At 43.6% G+C, this 17,552-nt stretch overlaps 1 protein-coding gene across 1 annotated transcript in view; it reads right to left on the bottom strand.

The window, feature by feature from the left end:
• The window catches only part of L2HGDH (L-2-hydroxyglutarate dehydrogenase), a gene marked incomplete at its 5' end in the record, with an annotated part of 30,043 nt that overhangs the window by 4,938 nt on the left and 7,553 nt on the right, over positions 1-17,552 (bottom strand). Inside the window, 5 exon segments of the mRNA XM_034768921.1 lie at positions 7,937-8,068; positions 9,686-9,843; positions 10,311-10,478; positions 12,284-12,318; positions 13,232-13,394. Coding sequence (XP_034624812.1) covers positions 7,937-8,068; positions 9,686-9,843; positions 10,311-10,478; positions 12,284-12,318; positions 13,232-13,394 — 656 coding nt within the window.

The raw sequence follows: 17,552 nt of genomic DNA on the forward strand, positions 1-17,552 counted from the left end.
GAAGGGACCCCAGATTATCTCCTCTGACCTCTTGTAAAGCACAGGCCACCAGCACCCGCACACTAACCCAGTCGAGAAAAAAACGGTTACTCACTTTCTTGTAACTGTTGTTCTTCGAGATGTGTTGTTCACGTCCATTCCAATCGTGCCACGTGCACGGTTGTTGGAAACTTTTTTCCTTAGCAGTTCCCGTCGGGTCGGCTGGAAAGCCCCCCAGAGTGGCGCCTTCATGGCGCTCAATATATGACCCTGCCGACCCGCCACCCCCTCAGTGCCTTCTTGCCGGCTACTCCGACAGAGGGGTAGGAGGGTGGGTATTGGAATGGATGTGAACAACAATTCTGCAATCCTGGCTAATAGTCATTGATGGACCTATCCTCCATGAATGTATCTAGTTCTTTTTTGAACCCTGTTAGTGTCTTGGCCTTCACAACCACCTCTGGCAAGGAGTTCCACAGGTTGACTGTGTTGTGTGAAGAAATACTTCCTTTTGTTTATTTTAAACCTGCTGCCTATTAATTTCATTTGGTGACCCCTTGTGTTATAAGGAGTAAATAACACTTCCTTATTTACTTTCTCCATACCAGGAATGATTTTGATAGAGGTCTATCCTATCTCCCCTTAGTTGTCTCTTATCCAAGCTGAAAAGTTCCAGTCTTATTAATCTCTCCTTATACGGAAGCTGGTCCATACCCCTAATCATTTTTGTTGCCCTTTTCTGTATCTTTTCCAATGCCAATATACCTTTTTTGAGATGGGGTGACCAGATCTGCACATAGTATTCAAGATGTGGGCATACCATGGATTTATACAGAGGCAATATGATATTTTCTGTCTTATTATCTATCCCTTTCCTAATGGTTCCCAACATCCTGTTCACTTTTTTGACTGCCACTGCACATTGAGTGGATGCTTCCAAGATCTCTTTCTTGAGTGGTAACAGCTCATTTAGACCCCATCGTTTTATATGGATAGTTGGGATTATGTTTTCCTATGTGCATCACTTTGCATTTAACAACACTGAATTTCATCTGCCATTTTGTTGCCCAGGCACCCAGTCTCTTCTGTCTCTACTGGAAATGCTTCACCTAATACACACTAGGCTTACATTTGCCTTTTTCACAGCCACATCAGTACTGGTGGTTCATTGTCATTGTGTGATCGACCGACACACCCAGGTCTCTCTCCTCCTCTGTTGCTTCCGACTAACAAGCCCCCAGCTTGTAGTAGAAATCCTTATTATTAGACCCCAAGTACATGTACTCTTTGAATTTTATCCCATTTCTGTCACTCCAGTCTTCAAAGTCACCCAGATCTTCCTGTGAAATATTCCAATCCTCCTCGGTATTGATGGTGCCTCCCAGCTTAGTATTATCAGCAAATCTCATTAGCGCACTCCCACATTGTGTGTCAAGGTCATTAATACAAATATTGACTAAGACTTGTCCCAAAACTGATCCCTAAGAAACTTCAATTGTAACCTCCCTCCAGTCTGATCTTTTGCCTTTCATCACAACCCATTGCCCTCTCTCCTTTAGTCAATTCCCCTTACAATGCTTGTTCTGATCCACATCTTCCCTCATTTAACTAATAATTTACCATATTGCACTGTGTCAAATGCTTTACTGAAGTCCATGTATATTAGATCTACTGCATTTCCCTTATCGAAAAAAAATCAGTTCTTTTCTCAAAGAAGGAAATCTGGTTAGTCTGGCACAATCTACCTTTGGTAAATCCATGTTGCATCGCACCTCCTTTACCATTTACCTCTGTGAATTGAATTATTCTTTTCTTCACAATTTGTCCTAAAATCCTGCCTACTATTGAGGTCAGAGTAACAGGTTTAATAGCCTGGACCATTTTTCCCCCTTTTAAAAATATAGGTATGACATTAGCTATTCTCTAGTCATACAGCACTCCCCCTGGATAGATAGATAGATTTATTAAAAATCCTTGCTACGAAACTAGCAATCTCATGTGCCACTTCTTTCAGTATTCTGAGGTAGAGCTTATCCAGTCCCCCCAGTGCATTAAGATCTGTAAGTTTTTCTTCCATCTGAGATGTGGTCATTTCCACTTGTAGACATTCATTCCCATCAGCCACACTTACCTTCATGCACATGTTCTGTATCATCATGGTAATTGAAAACCAAGGCAAAGTATTCATTTAAGTTTTGGGCTGTACACCTGCACCTAGATTATCTTTAATCTCCTTCCCATTCACGCTGAATAGTGGCCCAACCTCATCCTTTCTTATTCTCTCTTTATTTATATAAATAAAAACCCTCTTATTTATTTTAATTTCCTTGGCAAGAGCTAATTCAGATTGACTTTTAGCAATTCTCACATTATTCCTACATTTTCTAATTAACCCCTTTTTCCATTCGCTGTAGGCTCTCTGCTTACTCCTAATAACCTTTCTGAGGTGGTTATTCATCCAGCTGGGTCTGGAGCTTCTTCCTACAAGTTTCTTCCTCTTGGGATGCAAATTTCAGATAGTTCTGGTATAGCTGATCTGAAGAAGTTCCAAGCCTCCTCTGTATTTAAGTCCTTGAGCTCTTCAAGCCAGCTGACTTTAACAAATTCCTTTAATTTCCCAAAGTTTGAAATTAAAAATAATAGTTGATGACCTGGTTTTGATGATCCAATTTCCAAAATACACTGGAGTACAGTAGAAGGAGTTCTTGAAAGGTCCTCAAACTCAAAAACCTTCTTGTGGCAAAAAGTAGTTACTACATCTTTCCGATTGCAAATCAGTCCAGGAATTGCTCTTGTATTGGACCAACTTCTGTTGGTGAGAAAGAAAAGCTTTCGAGCTTACACAGCTTGTCCCTCTCACCAACAGGAGTTGGTCCAATAAAAGGTAGTACAGCATGAACCTTCTCTCTCTAATATCCTGGAGCCTATGGCTACAACAACCTACATATAGGAATAGCTCTGCCTGCCTACCATTTCAATACAAACACTAATGATTTGGTTCTCTCTTTTGGAGCTCTCCAAGGATATGTCTACACTGCAGTTAAACACCTGCAACTAACCCGTGTCAGTTGACTTGGGCTTGTAGGGCTTGGGGCTACAGGGCCTGTTTAACTGCAGAATAGCTGTTCGGGTTTGGGCTGGAGCCTGGCCTGTGGGACCTGCCCCCCTTGCAGGGTCCTAGAACCCTGACGCCAGCCAGAGCATCTGCATTGCAATTAAACAGCCCTGTAACCGGAGCCCAAGTCAGCTGACACCGGCCAGCCACAGCAGGAGTTCTCACAACAAATTTTTTGGTGACCTCAGAGTGAAGATGACGGTGTAGGTGGTGAGCCTGGAACCAGAGCCTGCTATTGTGTGGATGGAACCCAAAGCCCTGTGGCTAAAGACTGCCCACCCACCCTCAGGAAAGTGGGGCATTCACCAGCTGCCTGCAACTCCAGCGCTTGTGTCTCCATAGGGGGGCAGGGCCAAATCCCCACTGGTGGACCTGGGAGAGGGGCCACTGCTTCCTCCTCTCCCCCCTTCCCCTCACATCACAGCCCAGGAGGATGTGGCCGCAAAAAAAGCCCCTGGTGGCCGCATTTGAGAAACACTGCACTAGGGTATGTCTACACTGCAGTGTAAACCCAGGCGTAGGAGAGCTCAAGTTAAAAAGACCGTGGGTTTGTTAACCTAGGGCTTGAGTGTCTACACTCATTTGTAACCCCCAGGAATTACTGAAACTTAGGGCTCTGGCATCTACATTGCATTATGCTGGCCCGAGGCCAACCACCTATGTCCCAGACTTCCTAGCGCCCTCCCAAAACGTGGCTGCTCTCGTCCTTTGTTCGTGGTGCAGTGTGGGAAAATTCGACTGTCCAAAGGATAAAGAAAGTTGGCCCATGGGACTGTGGAATACTTTTGGCAGACTTCGAGAGCACAAGTCCAGCGGGGCTGCGTCTACACTGGAAAGCATTAGGGCTTGAATGCTTGACTCAGGCTTGGACTCTGCACCTCTGTGGCGTCCTGGGTCCGAGCCCTGGGTTAGCATGATTTGTGTGTAGACGGGAGGGGGCTAGGCTTGAGCCGGAGTTTGAATCCTAGGCTTACGTTGCAGTGTAGCGTCCCCTAACATTCTTCTCCTGGCTACCAGAAAATCAGAAGATTGTTACTGGTTTTGTGTCAGAAACAAGAACCACTAAAGCTGCTTTACTAGGTGGAAACAAGCATAAGCCACAAAGAGGAGATTTCCTCTTCCATCTTGCACCTCAGGGTTCTTTCTCTAGGATCCTCTGACCCCCTCAAATTTTCCAACCATCCCCCATTTTCATCATCCCACAAAAGACCCACATTACCGCAACATCCTCCCTCATACGGAAGGCAGGCTGTTGTTCCCAGACCCCCATCTATGTTGCTCCCAACAGAACAGGTTGTTAAAAACCAGAGCAGCGATTCCCAACAGGGTCTTTGCTGTGCAGTGTCCGCAGCACTCCCACTACTTGGGATCGTAGACTCTACCAACTGAAAAGACCTATCAGGTTTTCTAGTCCATCTCTGCCATGCTGTGTATGGCTTGCTTCCCAGTGTCCCAAGTAATGGGGCATGTGCCACTTCCCCTAGAGAAATTATCTGTTGGCCATCCTAACAGATGGTCCTATGAGGAAGGTTAACCTGATATTTAACCTCAATTCTCCCCACTCACTTTCACCTCATTACTCCTAGTCAGACCTTATGACAGAGTACAGAGGCCCTGCCAGATTTCCAAGCACACTCTGTTCATACCTCACGCAGGTGCTCTGGGAGAGCAAGACTGAGGACTTGAGGCTCCATCAGGTTCTTGAAGGAAAGCAGGAAACTTCAGAACTGCTTGCTAGGCAGAAGGGGAGGACGCTTGGGGAAAGCCGGGTCCCACAGCCAGTGGAGCTGGGGTGGTTACCCAGGCAGAGGATTTTCTGTTTTGTTTCTGGTTATATCAGAGTATATCGTTTAGCTTTTCTCCTTATAAGAAAAAACATGGTCCAGAAAAAAGAAAAAACTCTGTCACACATATAACTTTTGGACAGAGTGCTATGGCAGCTATCTATTCCACCAGTTTGGAGAGCTCACTTTTATTGTGCTAGATTTCTTTCCTTTCCTTCTTGATTTTTACACTCTCCAAATATTGAGAAGCGTATGTCCCCTTCAGCCAAATTGGGCATATTTTAGCTACTTTAATTTTCCTCCTATCTCAGTCTCTCCAGCTTCCTAATCATTTCTATTGCTACTCTCTAAAGGCCTCCCAACTTATAGATTCATAGATTCATAGATTATAGGACTGGAAGGGACCTCGAGAGGTCATCGAGTCCAGTCCCCTGCCCGCATGGCAGGACCAAATACTGTCTAGACCATCCCTGATAGACATTTATCTAACCTACTCTTAAATATCTCCACAGACGGAGATTCCACAACCTCCCTAGGCAATTTGTTCCAGTGTTTAACCACCCTGACAGTTAGGAACTTTTTCCTAATGTCCAACCTAGACCTCCCTTGCTGCAGTTTAAACCCATTGTTTCTGGTTCTATCCTTAGAGGCTAAGGTGAACAAGTTCTCTCCCTCCTCCTTATGACACCCTTTTAGATACCTGAAAACTGCTATCATGTCCCCTCTCAATCTTCTCTTTTTCAAACTAAACAAACCCAGTTCTTTCAGCCTTCCTTCATAGGTCATGTTCTCAAGACCTTTAATCATTCTTGTTGCTCTTCTTTGGACCCTTTCCAATTTCTCCACATCTTTTTTAAAATGCGGCGCCCAGAACTGGACACAATACTCCAGCTGAGGCCTAACCAGAGCAGAGTAGAGCGGAAGAATGACTTCTCGTGTCTTGCTCACAACACACCTGTTAATGCATCCCAGAATCATGTTTGCTTTTTTTGCAACAGCATCACACTGTTGACTCATATTTAGCTTGTGGTCCACTATAACCCCTAGATCCCTTTCTGCCGTACTCCTTCCTAGACAGTCTTTTCCCATTCTGTATGTGTGAAATTGATTTTTCCTTCCTAAGTGGAGCACTTTGCATTTGTCTTTGTTAAACTTCATCCTGTTTAACTCAGACCATTTCTCCAATTTGTCCAGATCATTTTGAATTATGACCCTGTCCTCCAAAGTAGTTGCAATCCCTCCCAGTTTGGTATCATCCGCAAACTTAATAAGCGTACTTTCTATGCCAATATCTAAGTCGTTGATGAAGATATTGAACAGAGCCGGTCCCAAAACAGACCCCTGCGGTACCCCACTCGTTACGCCTTTCCAGCAGGATTGGGAACCATTAACAACAACTCTCTGAGTACGGTTATCCAGCCAGTTATGCACCCACCTTATAGTAGCCCCATCTAAATTGTATTTGCCTAGTTTATCGATAAGAATATCATGCGAGACCGTATCAAATGCCTTACTAAAGTCTAGGTATACCACATCCACCGCTTCACCCTTATCCACAAGGCTCGTTATCCTATCAAAGAAAGCTATCAGATTGGTTTGACATGATTTGTTCTTCACAAATCCATGCTGGCTGTTCCCTATCACCTTACCACCTTCCAAGTATTTGCAGATGATTTCCTTAATTACTTGCTCCATTATCTTCCCTGGCACAGAAGTTAAACTAACTGGTCTGTAGTTACCTGGGTTGTTTTTATTTCCCTTTTTATAGATGGGCACTATATTTGCCCTTTTCCAGTCTTCTGGAATCTCTCCCGTCTCCCATGACTTTCCAAAGATAATAGCTAGAGGCTCAGATACCTCCTCTATTAGCTCCTTGAATATTCTCGGATGCATTTCATCAGGCCCGGGTGACTTGCAGGCATCTAACTTTTCTAAGTGATTTTTAACTTGTTCTTTTTTTATTTTATCCGCTAAACCTACCCCCTTCCCATTAGTATTCACTATGTTAGGCATTCCTTCAGACTTCTCGGTGAAGACCGAAACAAAGAAGTCATTAAGCATCTCTGCCATTTCCAAGTTTCCTGTAACTGTTTCTCCCTCTTCACTAAGCAGTGGGCCTACCCTATCTTTGGTCTTCCTCTTGCTTCTAATGTATTGATAAAAAGTCTTCTTGTTTCCTTTTATTCCCATAGCTAGTTTGAGCTCATTTTGTGCCTTTGCCTTTCTAATCTTGCCCCTGCATTCCTGTGTTGTTTGCCTATATTCATCCTTTGTAATCTGTCCTAGTTTCCATTTTTTATATGACTCCTTTTTATTTTTTAGATCGTGCAAGATCTCGTGGTTAAGCCAAGGTGGTCTTTTGCCACATTTTCTATCTTTCCTAACCAGCGGAATAGCTTGCTTTTGGGCCCTTAATAGTGTCCCTTTGAAAAACTGCCAACTCTCCTCAGTTGTTTTTCCCCTCAGTCTTGATTCCCATGGGACCTTACCTATCAGCTCTCTGAGCTTCCCAAAATCTGCCTTCCTGAAATCCATTGTCTCTATTTTGCTGTTCTCCCTTCTACCCTTTCTTAGAATTGCAAACTCTATGATTTCATGATCACTTTCACCCAGGCTGCCTTCTACTTTCACATTCTCAACGAGTTCCTCACATTCTCAACGAGTTCCTCAACTTGTCCATCTTTCTCACAATGAAGGACAATGAACTGAACAGGATTTTGTAGATGGGATCAGACTGGTCATACAGAAGGACTATTATCTCCTCCTGTGATACGAAGCTTTTGAGTATGCAGGCCAAGTGGCATTGGCCTTTTCCACATCTCTATCACATTGCAAACACTTATCTATAGACCCTGTCAACCCTGGTTCTCTTCCAACTTTACTACCTCCCAGATTTCTCCCCCTCATTAAGTATCAGTGTCGAATTTGCTCCCTCCCCAGGATATATTAGCAGTTTTCCAATCGAAATCTCAGTTGGGACAGGAGGAAACCAATGTCAGATTTATTAAACTGTACAATAAGGTTTAACAAACAGCTAGATACTAAACAGTGCTTTTACCTGAGTATATCGCTGATGGTAACTTCAGGGATGAACTTCTGAAGTTGCTTCACCTGTGCACTAAGGAAACATGCTCTGTAGATTTCACTCATTCCGTAAGAGATGTTTCTGAACACCAGTTTCCATAAACCACTAGAGAGTGAGACAAAACAACATTTGTAGGTAACAGAATGGCCTCCTGCATACAAAGTGCAGACATGCACCTCTGATAACGTACCATATCAAAACATTACAATCTACACTCAGTATCAAATGTGGATTGTGCAATCAGCTTCCCATCCTCACCACCATCCAATGACCTTCTCGGATTGGCTAGGAGAATTACCACATGGCTCCTTCTGCTTCTAAGGACGTCACCCTTTCCTCCAGTGTAGGACTCCTTCCCTACACGAGTCAGTCTGGTTTGTAGAGCTCTGTGATGGGCTTTACAGACCCCACTCCAAGGTCCCAGGAGTGGTGGAACAGTATTGGGCCAAGAAGGCCCTGCCCCTCAGCAGCTGCCAGGCATGCTCCCGATGGAGGATCTGCTTAAAAGAGAGCTCTGGAAGTCCAGCGGGGGGGGGGGAAGGTGGAGGAGAGACTGGCTGCAAGAAGGCAGGCAGGCTGCAGCTGCTGAGGCAAAGAGGTCTACAAGGGAAAGACCGTGACTGTGAGTAAGGCTCAGCCAGGAACCCCCTTCCCCTGACTAAGTGAGGGGACAACTGGACTCGGAGGGTGAGCTGGGAAGCATCCCCTCCCCCAGCTGATGCCCTGAACTACTGAGACTGTAAGAAGGCGGCTGGGGCCACATCCCAACCTGAAGGGAAACAGGGAAGGTAGGAAATAGTTCAGGGGAGGCTGATCTGGAGTGGCTGCCAGATAGGACTGAGCCACTCCTCGCCTCTCTCCCTTTGGGTCCTGAGCCAGGACCCAGTGGAGAAGGAGGGCCCGGGTCCCTCTATCCTTCCTTCTTCCCCCAGCCCCCTGAGAGTTCTCGGAGGACTCTGTGAGGGTGACGAACTGTGGCTTGGTTGCCAGGCCCCTGGACTGCCCGGAAACTGTCTCCAGGCTTGGAGAAACTGTTTGGCTGAGGCTGAAGCTGGCCCCTGAGTGACGCCTGCTACAAGCTCATGTAAGTTTTAGAAATGAAGCTCTTTCTGCGGATGTTAGGAGGGACTAGCATCCAGAGATAACTTGGGGATTCTTCTTTGGGAGAGCAGAGGACAAAGGATTGAAAACCCTACACACATTTAAGGAGGAGACAGAAACCACTCCAGAGGCATCATCCACAACCATTAGGAAAAGAGCAATGAGCGTCTGAGGAGGGGAAGGCGTCTCTCCTCTGTCAGGTTTGTGGGTGCAAGAGAGAATTATTAACCATTCCCCGCAGCTAAAATCTCTCTGGTCACCTATACAGGCATGTTGCAAACTGTATCCTTAAAGAAAGGAAAATTAGTCATGTTCGGTCCTTCTGCTGAGCAACCTCAGCGATAATGGGGATTGAAAGCTGTAATAAGCTCTTTTTCTTGCCATATACTTCAGTGAAAACACAATCAGGTACTGTTTGGGTGTGTGGAATGGAAAACAAGTGCCTTGTGTCACTCAACACTGACCTCCTCTACACAATCAGAGCCAGTCTCATTTATTCCTCCTCCAAAGGAGGCAAATGAGATGCAGGGCACTCATGGTGGAGGTGTGACAAAAGTGAGGAGCTTCTGACAGAGAAAACATTCAGCAAAAAACAAACACCCATTGAAATGAAGCTATTACCTGTATACAACTGCATCTATAAAGTCTCTGGCACTGAAGTCATAGAGTTTATAACCCTCTCGCTTAAAGGCTAGCACTGCATTAGGACCAAGCCAAACACTGCCGTCCATCCTCGGTGTGAAATGAACTCCCAGAAAGGGAAACCGAGGATCAGGAACCTGCAGCAGAAAACGAGAACTGTAACCCCATTCAAAACAGATGTAGAGACAACAATGTAATTGTTTGATCCAATAACATTCTCAGGGATGTGAAAGTCAGTCACTTTCCAGGAGACACAGAGAAAACATTTACGATTTACTGTGGACTTAGAAGTTAGTCAAAAGATAATAATAGAAGAGAAAAAAAATGTTCATTACAGCCTTTCAAGATTATCCTCACACGGGCCAAATAATTACTATCCTCACACTGGGCAAGTAATCACTCTGGTGGGTAACAATAACTATCATTTGTTATTTTGTCTTCAGCTATCCAGGTAAAAGTCAAGGGAGTATATTATGTACCTGGGCATCTCTACTGAAAGAGAACTGCCATAATACTTGAGTTTGTTTAAAAAGACTACCCAAAACCGTGAAGCTGTGTCAGCAGCTCTCGGTTCACACTGTGAAATGCACAGAATATTACGTACTGGATAAATGTTTCCTTTAACCATATAGCATTTTTCTGGCTTTAACACCAAGTAGTCTCCACGGAAGGGCACAATGCGAGGCTCACGGCTGCATCCACTGACTTCGGAGAGGCGGTCTGAGTAGAGTCCTGCACAGGTCACGATATGTTGACAGCGGATTTCCTCTCCCTGCCAAAAAACAAACCCCACAACTACAAATTCAACAGATGAAGAAGATGAAGAAAAATTAACCTATAAACCAATAAAAAACAAGCCAGGATCAGAAAGAACAACAATCACGCCTTTGAAAGATCAGGTATTTTGCATGCTGGAAGTGGGTAACATTTTTGTAGTTTATTTTTATTTAGTTCTTGAAAATATTCTTCCTTCCTTCCCCACCCTGAAAGAGGGCAGTGCCTCTACATCTGGCTTCCTAAAACAGTCATACAGCAAGTAGTTTACAAAAAGTTGGAAGAATCCTTATAGGAAAAAATTAACTAATGTATCAGTTGTTAGATGGCCTTCCTCAAGTGAAATGCATGGAACATAGCAGTTTGCTCTGTAAAATATATATATATATATATATATAAAAAATACACAAAGACCCATCATGCCTAAATCAGAGATTTAGATCCTCCAGGTAACTGAACTTTTTCCCTTGGAATTTCCCTATTTCACTCAAACATCAGGAATACTGGCGTCATTCCAGCATGCAGCTCCCTGCCAGGTTTTTGTTGCTGGAGTCTATTATAGCGGTGGTGTATCTAACCAACCTCCGTGTGTTTGATTAAATAAGGGTATTTTTTTTTTTAAAGGATCTCTTTACTCTCAAAAATCAACTCCACTCCACGAACTGTGAGAAGTTACAGTTCTAAAGGCAGTGTCAATTCATAGTTTGTGTACTCAAGAGCTCTATGTAATTGCATATTCAACACTGTGAAGAGGAAAAGTAATTTGGCATTACTCTGTTTTCAAGTGCTGGGTTTATTATTCTTATTTACATTAAAAATTCTAACTATCACTTTAAAGTTATTGCAGAGGAAACTTTTTTTGGGGGGGGGGGATGGAAGGGTTCCTATAACTTGAAAGGTTTTTTGTTTGTTTTTTTAACTCATGAAAATGGAAGGGGCACAATCAGAAGCAGCATGAACGGAGCTGCAATAAGAATTACAATCCACACATCATTTTACATTGTACTTTATAGCTTTCAAGTTATAAAAAAATATTTCCTTGTAATTTTAACTGATTATAGTGGAGGCAAGAGCTGAAGGACAAACCTGAAAAAGAAATTTCTGAACAACCAAACCTCATAATAAAACTGCACTAAAATAATACCTCAGGCAAAAATCTATAATGAGATCATTAAGATTAGCACTCCAAATTTTAGCCCCAAGGCATTTACATACAACAAACGTTAAGTCTAAAATTGGTATCGGCTAGAATTAAAAACTCACGATTATTACTATTGAGAAACGCATTGATAGGGCACCTACTGGAAACTAAGCACGATGCATTGAACTAAATTAAAGACATTTAAAAATATCAAAGAACAAACCAGATGAAACAAACATCCAGAGAACTAAGGAATCGGACACAGAGGGAAACGCAATGAGCTTCCTGGTAAAATAATTCAGAAGGAGTTTCAACAGCTAAAGACAAGTGGGGAAGATAGTGGTTGGAAAGCACAAACAAGATGAAAGGCCTAAATGATCAAATATAGACCAGTCAACTGAATGAAACGAAGAGTATGCAACATATTTTAATATCATTACCAAACTACAGCAAAATCTTAACATCTAGCCATCTGTGTACCATGTCAGTTTGCCTTCATAAACAGGTACTGTATTATCTAGCACAGCCCGTCCAATGTTATCAATGTTTTAGTGTTTTTTGAATTATATGATTAGTTTTTCACAGCATGCCAGTAACTCCCAAGAAGAAAAGCAGCAGATTTTTTCCCTATTAATCAATTCAATATTAGGCTTAATTCTTACCTTAGAGTTTCTAACAACAACTGGATATTTCATCCCTGCAAGAGAATTAGATATAAAGAGGTTAACAGAATCCATGTTAGAAAAAGAAAACCGATAGTACAGCCAACTTTTCAGGATTGGAGTCCAACCGGGGAACCTCAGACGATGGAGCAAGCATGGTTCTGATGGGATTCATAAATATAAACCTAACCATTTTCTGTTTCCTTCATGTATTGGATTATTCCTTTCCACGTTCTGAGATCTGTATCTGAAGTAGACCCAGTTTGCTCTCCAAGACAGAAGCAAAGAGCACTATTATAAGCATGTGCACCCAATATTCAGCTGTCACAAACTATCCTGAGAGAATAACTTGTTTCATCTAAGAGAGAGTCCTATTTTACTGGGCATTTTTGCTATGTCCACTTGAAAATTATAAGTTTCAGAGAGGCAGCCATGTTAGTCTGTATCAGCAAAAACAACGAGGAGTCTTTGTGGCACCTTAGAAACTATACATTAACTTATACATTAAAACCACTTTTTTATATATTTAACACCTTTATAAATGCTGGAGGCAAAGCGGGGTTTGGGGTGGAGGCTGACAGCTCGTGGCCCCCCATGTAATAACCTTGTGACCCCCCCTGCGGAGTCCCGACCTGGAGTTTGAGAACCCCTGCTCTAAGGTGCCACAAGGACTCCTCGTTGTTTTTGTTGAAAATTATAACTTTTCTTCTTAAAGGTGATCTGCCCTGGAAAAAAAGTGGGCTCGTTCAATTTGATGAAATATCCCAGCTGACATAATTTTGTCTTTGAGCCAAATATATCATTACTAAAAAGAGTTTCAAAAATATGTGAGAGAAAAGTAGCTACAGCACTTTCAAGTACTTTTAGTTACAATAAAGGCCTTAGGGCAAAATTTGTTATGAAAATAGATTGCAATGTTACAAGAAATAGAGAAGAGGGAGTGCTTACCGTCTTCACTTTCTGAAGGACTTTCTTTAGCCATCTCCATGTCTGTTACTTCAAAATCTGTCAAGACTGCACCACCCGCTTCCTGGAAATCTTCTGCATAGGACTGGGCCACTTGTCTATAATTCACAATGCCAGTGTATGGGGAATCAAGGGCCATCACACCCTAAAATGGTATTGGATGAATTACAGGAGAAAAAATAGTCTGGTGGGGAACTAAGATGTGTGCCTCTGAATGGCTCTCCGTTATAAATCAAGTTATATAACCCTTGCTTTGTCTGTGGTACAGGATTATACTACCCTCGGTGCAATATAATGTGCATATGGCCAAACTGGGCATTTTCCCTAAAGTGTAGTTGTTTCTAGTGCTTCCTGTCACTAAAAGCCAATTACATCACCTCTGCTGTGAGTTACCCCCTGAACTGGATGTCAGAATCATAGAATATCAGGGTTGGAAGGGACCTCAGGAGGTCATCTAGTCCAACCCCCTGCTCAAAGCAGGACCAATCTCCAGACAGATTTTTTCCCCAAATCCCTAAATAGCCCCCTCAAGGATTGAACTCACAACCCTAGGTTTAGCAGGCCAATGCTCAAACCACTGAGCTATTCCATACTAGACTGTTCCCCAAAATGGACTTTCCTATGCCAGAGAATAACTAGCACCTGCTCTATCATGAGCCCAGGCAAGGTGGGTGAAATTCTTATGTCACTCCCTGGCAGACGGGTATCTTTACATCAAAGGGACTCCATTTCCTGTATGACTGATTTCTTTCAGCGCACTGGTAAGGAACACAGCCTTGCCTTAGCTCACCATCTGTAAAATGGGGATAATAGCACTTCCCTACCTCACAGAGCTGTTGGGAAAAATATATTAAAGATTGTGAGGTGCTCAGAAACCTTAGATAGATAAACAGAATAAGAACCCATAACGCAGTTTTAAGTTTCCTTTTGATGAATTTTGTTCATATATTTAATACACAGAGCAATGCGCTCTTTATAACTAATATATTGTGCCAGTTCTCTTCTGTTCAGGATGTTGGGAATCAACTCAGGATACCAGCGTGCACTGAATCAGACCCACTTGATTTTAGTTATTTGCAGAGCTAAATGCTTAGCCAGATTATTAATGCACACATATATCTCTATATATTTTACACAATAGCCACAAAAGCTAAATTAAGGTAATACTAAGAGTCCTTTTCGGACAGGTTTTTATCTTGTCTTTTTACCACATAAATCTAGATGACTACAGTAACTTCTAAGCAATCACCCACACAAACCACTTCAACAGCAGAAAACTTTCAGATGAAACCATACAGGGATGTTTCCCTCCCAATTTTCCTTTCAACAAAAGAAACAGTAATAAAAAGTCTTGAAACTAACAGGCTGACCACATTTCTGATCTCCTCCTACAGTAAAGAAATACATGCGAGAGCAAAGTGTTACATAACAATCATAGCACAAAAACTGACTACATTCAAACTGGTTTGAATCAGAACTGTGTGCTTCCAGCTGAATAGAGATTTGCACTTGCTACACAGCTTCACGGATATTGCACGTGATTAAGGCCCTACTTGAATTGCGGGATGACTGTCAAAGAATTGCAGCTGAGTTCTGGACAACACATGGAAAATCACAGAAAAGTAATAATGGACCCTTATTATTTGTGGTAATTTGGAAAAGCTGACAGCGGGAGTCCGGGGCTGACAGTGGGAGCCCTCGTTGTCAGTCCCGGGGCAGCTGGCACTTCTGCTATCAAAATTGCGATGGAAGCTAAATATTGCGGGATCTGCAACATCGCAAATTAAGTAGGGCTTTAAACAGGACTATTATATAGAGAAAAGATCCTCTCAGCAAAAATTCACACACGGGAGCTCTGAAACGGGGGAGAGGAAAGCCTAACTACTGATTGGTAACCATTCCACTCCACGGGGAAAGCTTTCTAATCCCCATTGGCGATTAGAATCTATCCACCCCTGGGTACATCAATATTACAGAAGATTCTATTTTGGCTCAAGTCACTATTTGAGATTCAGGGTTTTAGGTTGTAGGTGTGTGACCCAGAGATTGCTTGGTGTCAACTGGCAGAGGGCACGGGGGATATCTGGGGTGGTACCGGGATCCCCATAGTCAGATATATGCATATTAGTTCTCCAAATCGTGGCATGTAAGGTCTCTACTGAGAGCCAGTAGCTCACTGGCCATTATAATAATTTTGAAATGTATAGTATGGATAATATTTAAGGAGTTAGGTATCTATACTGGAAATTACATTCTTAAAGTATTTTACTCTTGGGGGAATTCTGCACCACTGCGCAAGCGCAGAATTAATGTCCCCCACAGATTTCCCCACCCCGCACAATAACGCATTCTGATGGAGAGGCGAAAGAAAGCTGCGAGAGGGGTCACGCTTCAATTACACCTTTCGTCCACCAGGGGCTGCTGTGGCACTAAAGGGCAGCTGGCTCACAGGCTTGAGCAACCAGCCACAGAGAGGGAGGAGAGGCTGACTTCCTCATAGCGCCCTGCCTAAGGGGCCAGGTGAGGAGGCACAGCATATGACGGGGACAGACAGAACGAGACACACGGGGGTGTGGGGGGGGGGGTCACACAGACTGGAGTTCAGAAGGGCTAGCAAGGGGAATAGACTGGGGCCAGGGCACAGGAGCTAGTGGGGTGAAAATATTGAATGAGGGGGTGCAGGGCCACATGGGGATGTGGGGGGTGCAGGAATACACGCGGACAGGGGCAGCTATGCCTGGCTGAGTGAGGATGCAGGGCCACATGGGGACAGGGAGAGTGGGGGGTACGGGGACATATGCAGAGATGCCTGGCTGAATGGGGGAGCAGGGACACCCGGGGACAGGGGCAGATGTGCCTGACTGAATGGAAGAGGCTAGTGAACAGCCAGGGTCTGCATGGATGAGGCTCCCCAACTCCCTAACAATCCCTTCCCCCCAAAAAACCTGTTCCATACTTCTCCAACCCACACCCAACAACCCTCCAAGTTCACTCCCAGGCTCCTTCCCAGCAATTACTTCCCTCTCCCTCAGCTCCTCTGTTACCCCTAAACCCCGAAGCCTTTGCACTGCTTCCGAGGGGTGCAGAAAACACAGTTCTGTACTGTAGGTTAAAAGAATTATTACTCTAAGTTCTGTATTAATATATCTGGTAAGGAATCTATTGTCAAAAACATTTCCCAAATCTTTTTTGTTGTCTGTATTGTTACAGACATACTTAGTGACAGGTATTTTGAAATAAATGACCAAAATCATTGAAACCAGCGTGATTATATTGTTATTTTGACAAATAAAATATGCAGAATTTTAAAATATCATGTGCAAAATTTTTAATTTTCTGGTGCAGAATTCCCCCAGGAGCTGAGGCAGGCAACATGCTTTGGACAGATTCCGTTCATGTAGGGGGTAACTGACACCTTGTTTGGCCAAATGTGTTTTGTCTGCTTCAAAACGGAGGCTTATTTGCACACTGAGCCACACGGTCATTAAGATTTTTTTCCCCCACAAAGACTGCAAAATCTACAGGAAGGTGTCCGGTTTATGAATAAAGATCAAAGCACTGTGTTGATATATCTGGGGTTGCAAAGAAACACCCAGGATTCTTCACCTAGAAAGCAAGCTGACAGTGTGTTTGCCTTCTGAATGGAGGGTCACAGGCAACCTGGCTGTAAAACGCTGTAAGGATCTTTGGGTGAACAATACTTAGACATGAGAGCACCTTGTTCAATAAGAGCAGACTCTAGAATGCAGATGATTTTATTTTACATGTAATCCTTTGTTTCCAATAATTATACTTGCTATCATTTGAACCTCTACCCTTTGTTAAAATAAACCTTTTCTTGTTTTCACTACAGCCATATCTAAATGTTATGTATTCACTGGTGCTATGATCATAGAATATCAGGGTGGGAAGGGACCTCAGGAGGTCATCTAGTCCAACCCCCTGCTCAAAGCAGGACCAATCCCCAGACAGATTTTGCCCCAGATCCCTAAATGGCCCCCTCAAGGATCATCTGAGGTAAAACTGGTAAGCTAGGGTGTATTGCCTCCTTGGGAGCAGTGGATATTATGACTGTCCAGTGGAGCAGGGGCTGGAGACTCCCGGGGCATGCTCGGAGGTTATAGTGTGTCCATTGCTAACCTGGAAAGCAGGGCCTGTGGATGCCTAGAGGAGAGTGCTTGTATTCCCCATGGCCGGTGGAGCCTTGAGCTGTTCCACAACAGGCACAAACAAGGCATCCTCCCGCTAAGGACAGGGGGTAGTGAGGTGCCCCACAATCCTGGCTATCCCCGAGAAGCATCAC

The sequence above is a fragment of the Trachemys scripta genome, chromosome 4, assembly GCF_013100865.1.
Source record: "Trachemys scripta elegans isolate TJP31775 chromosome 4, CAS_Tse_1.0, whole genome shotgun sequence".
NCBI lineage: Eukaryota > Metazoa > Chordata > Testudines > Emydidae > Trachemys > Trachemys scripta.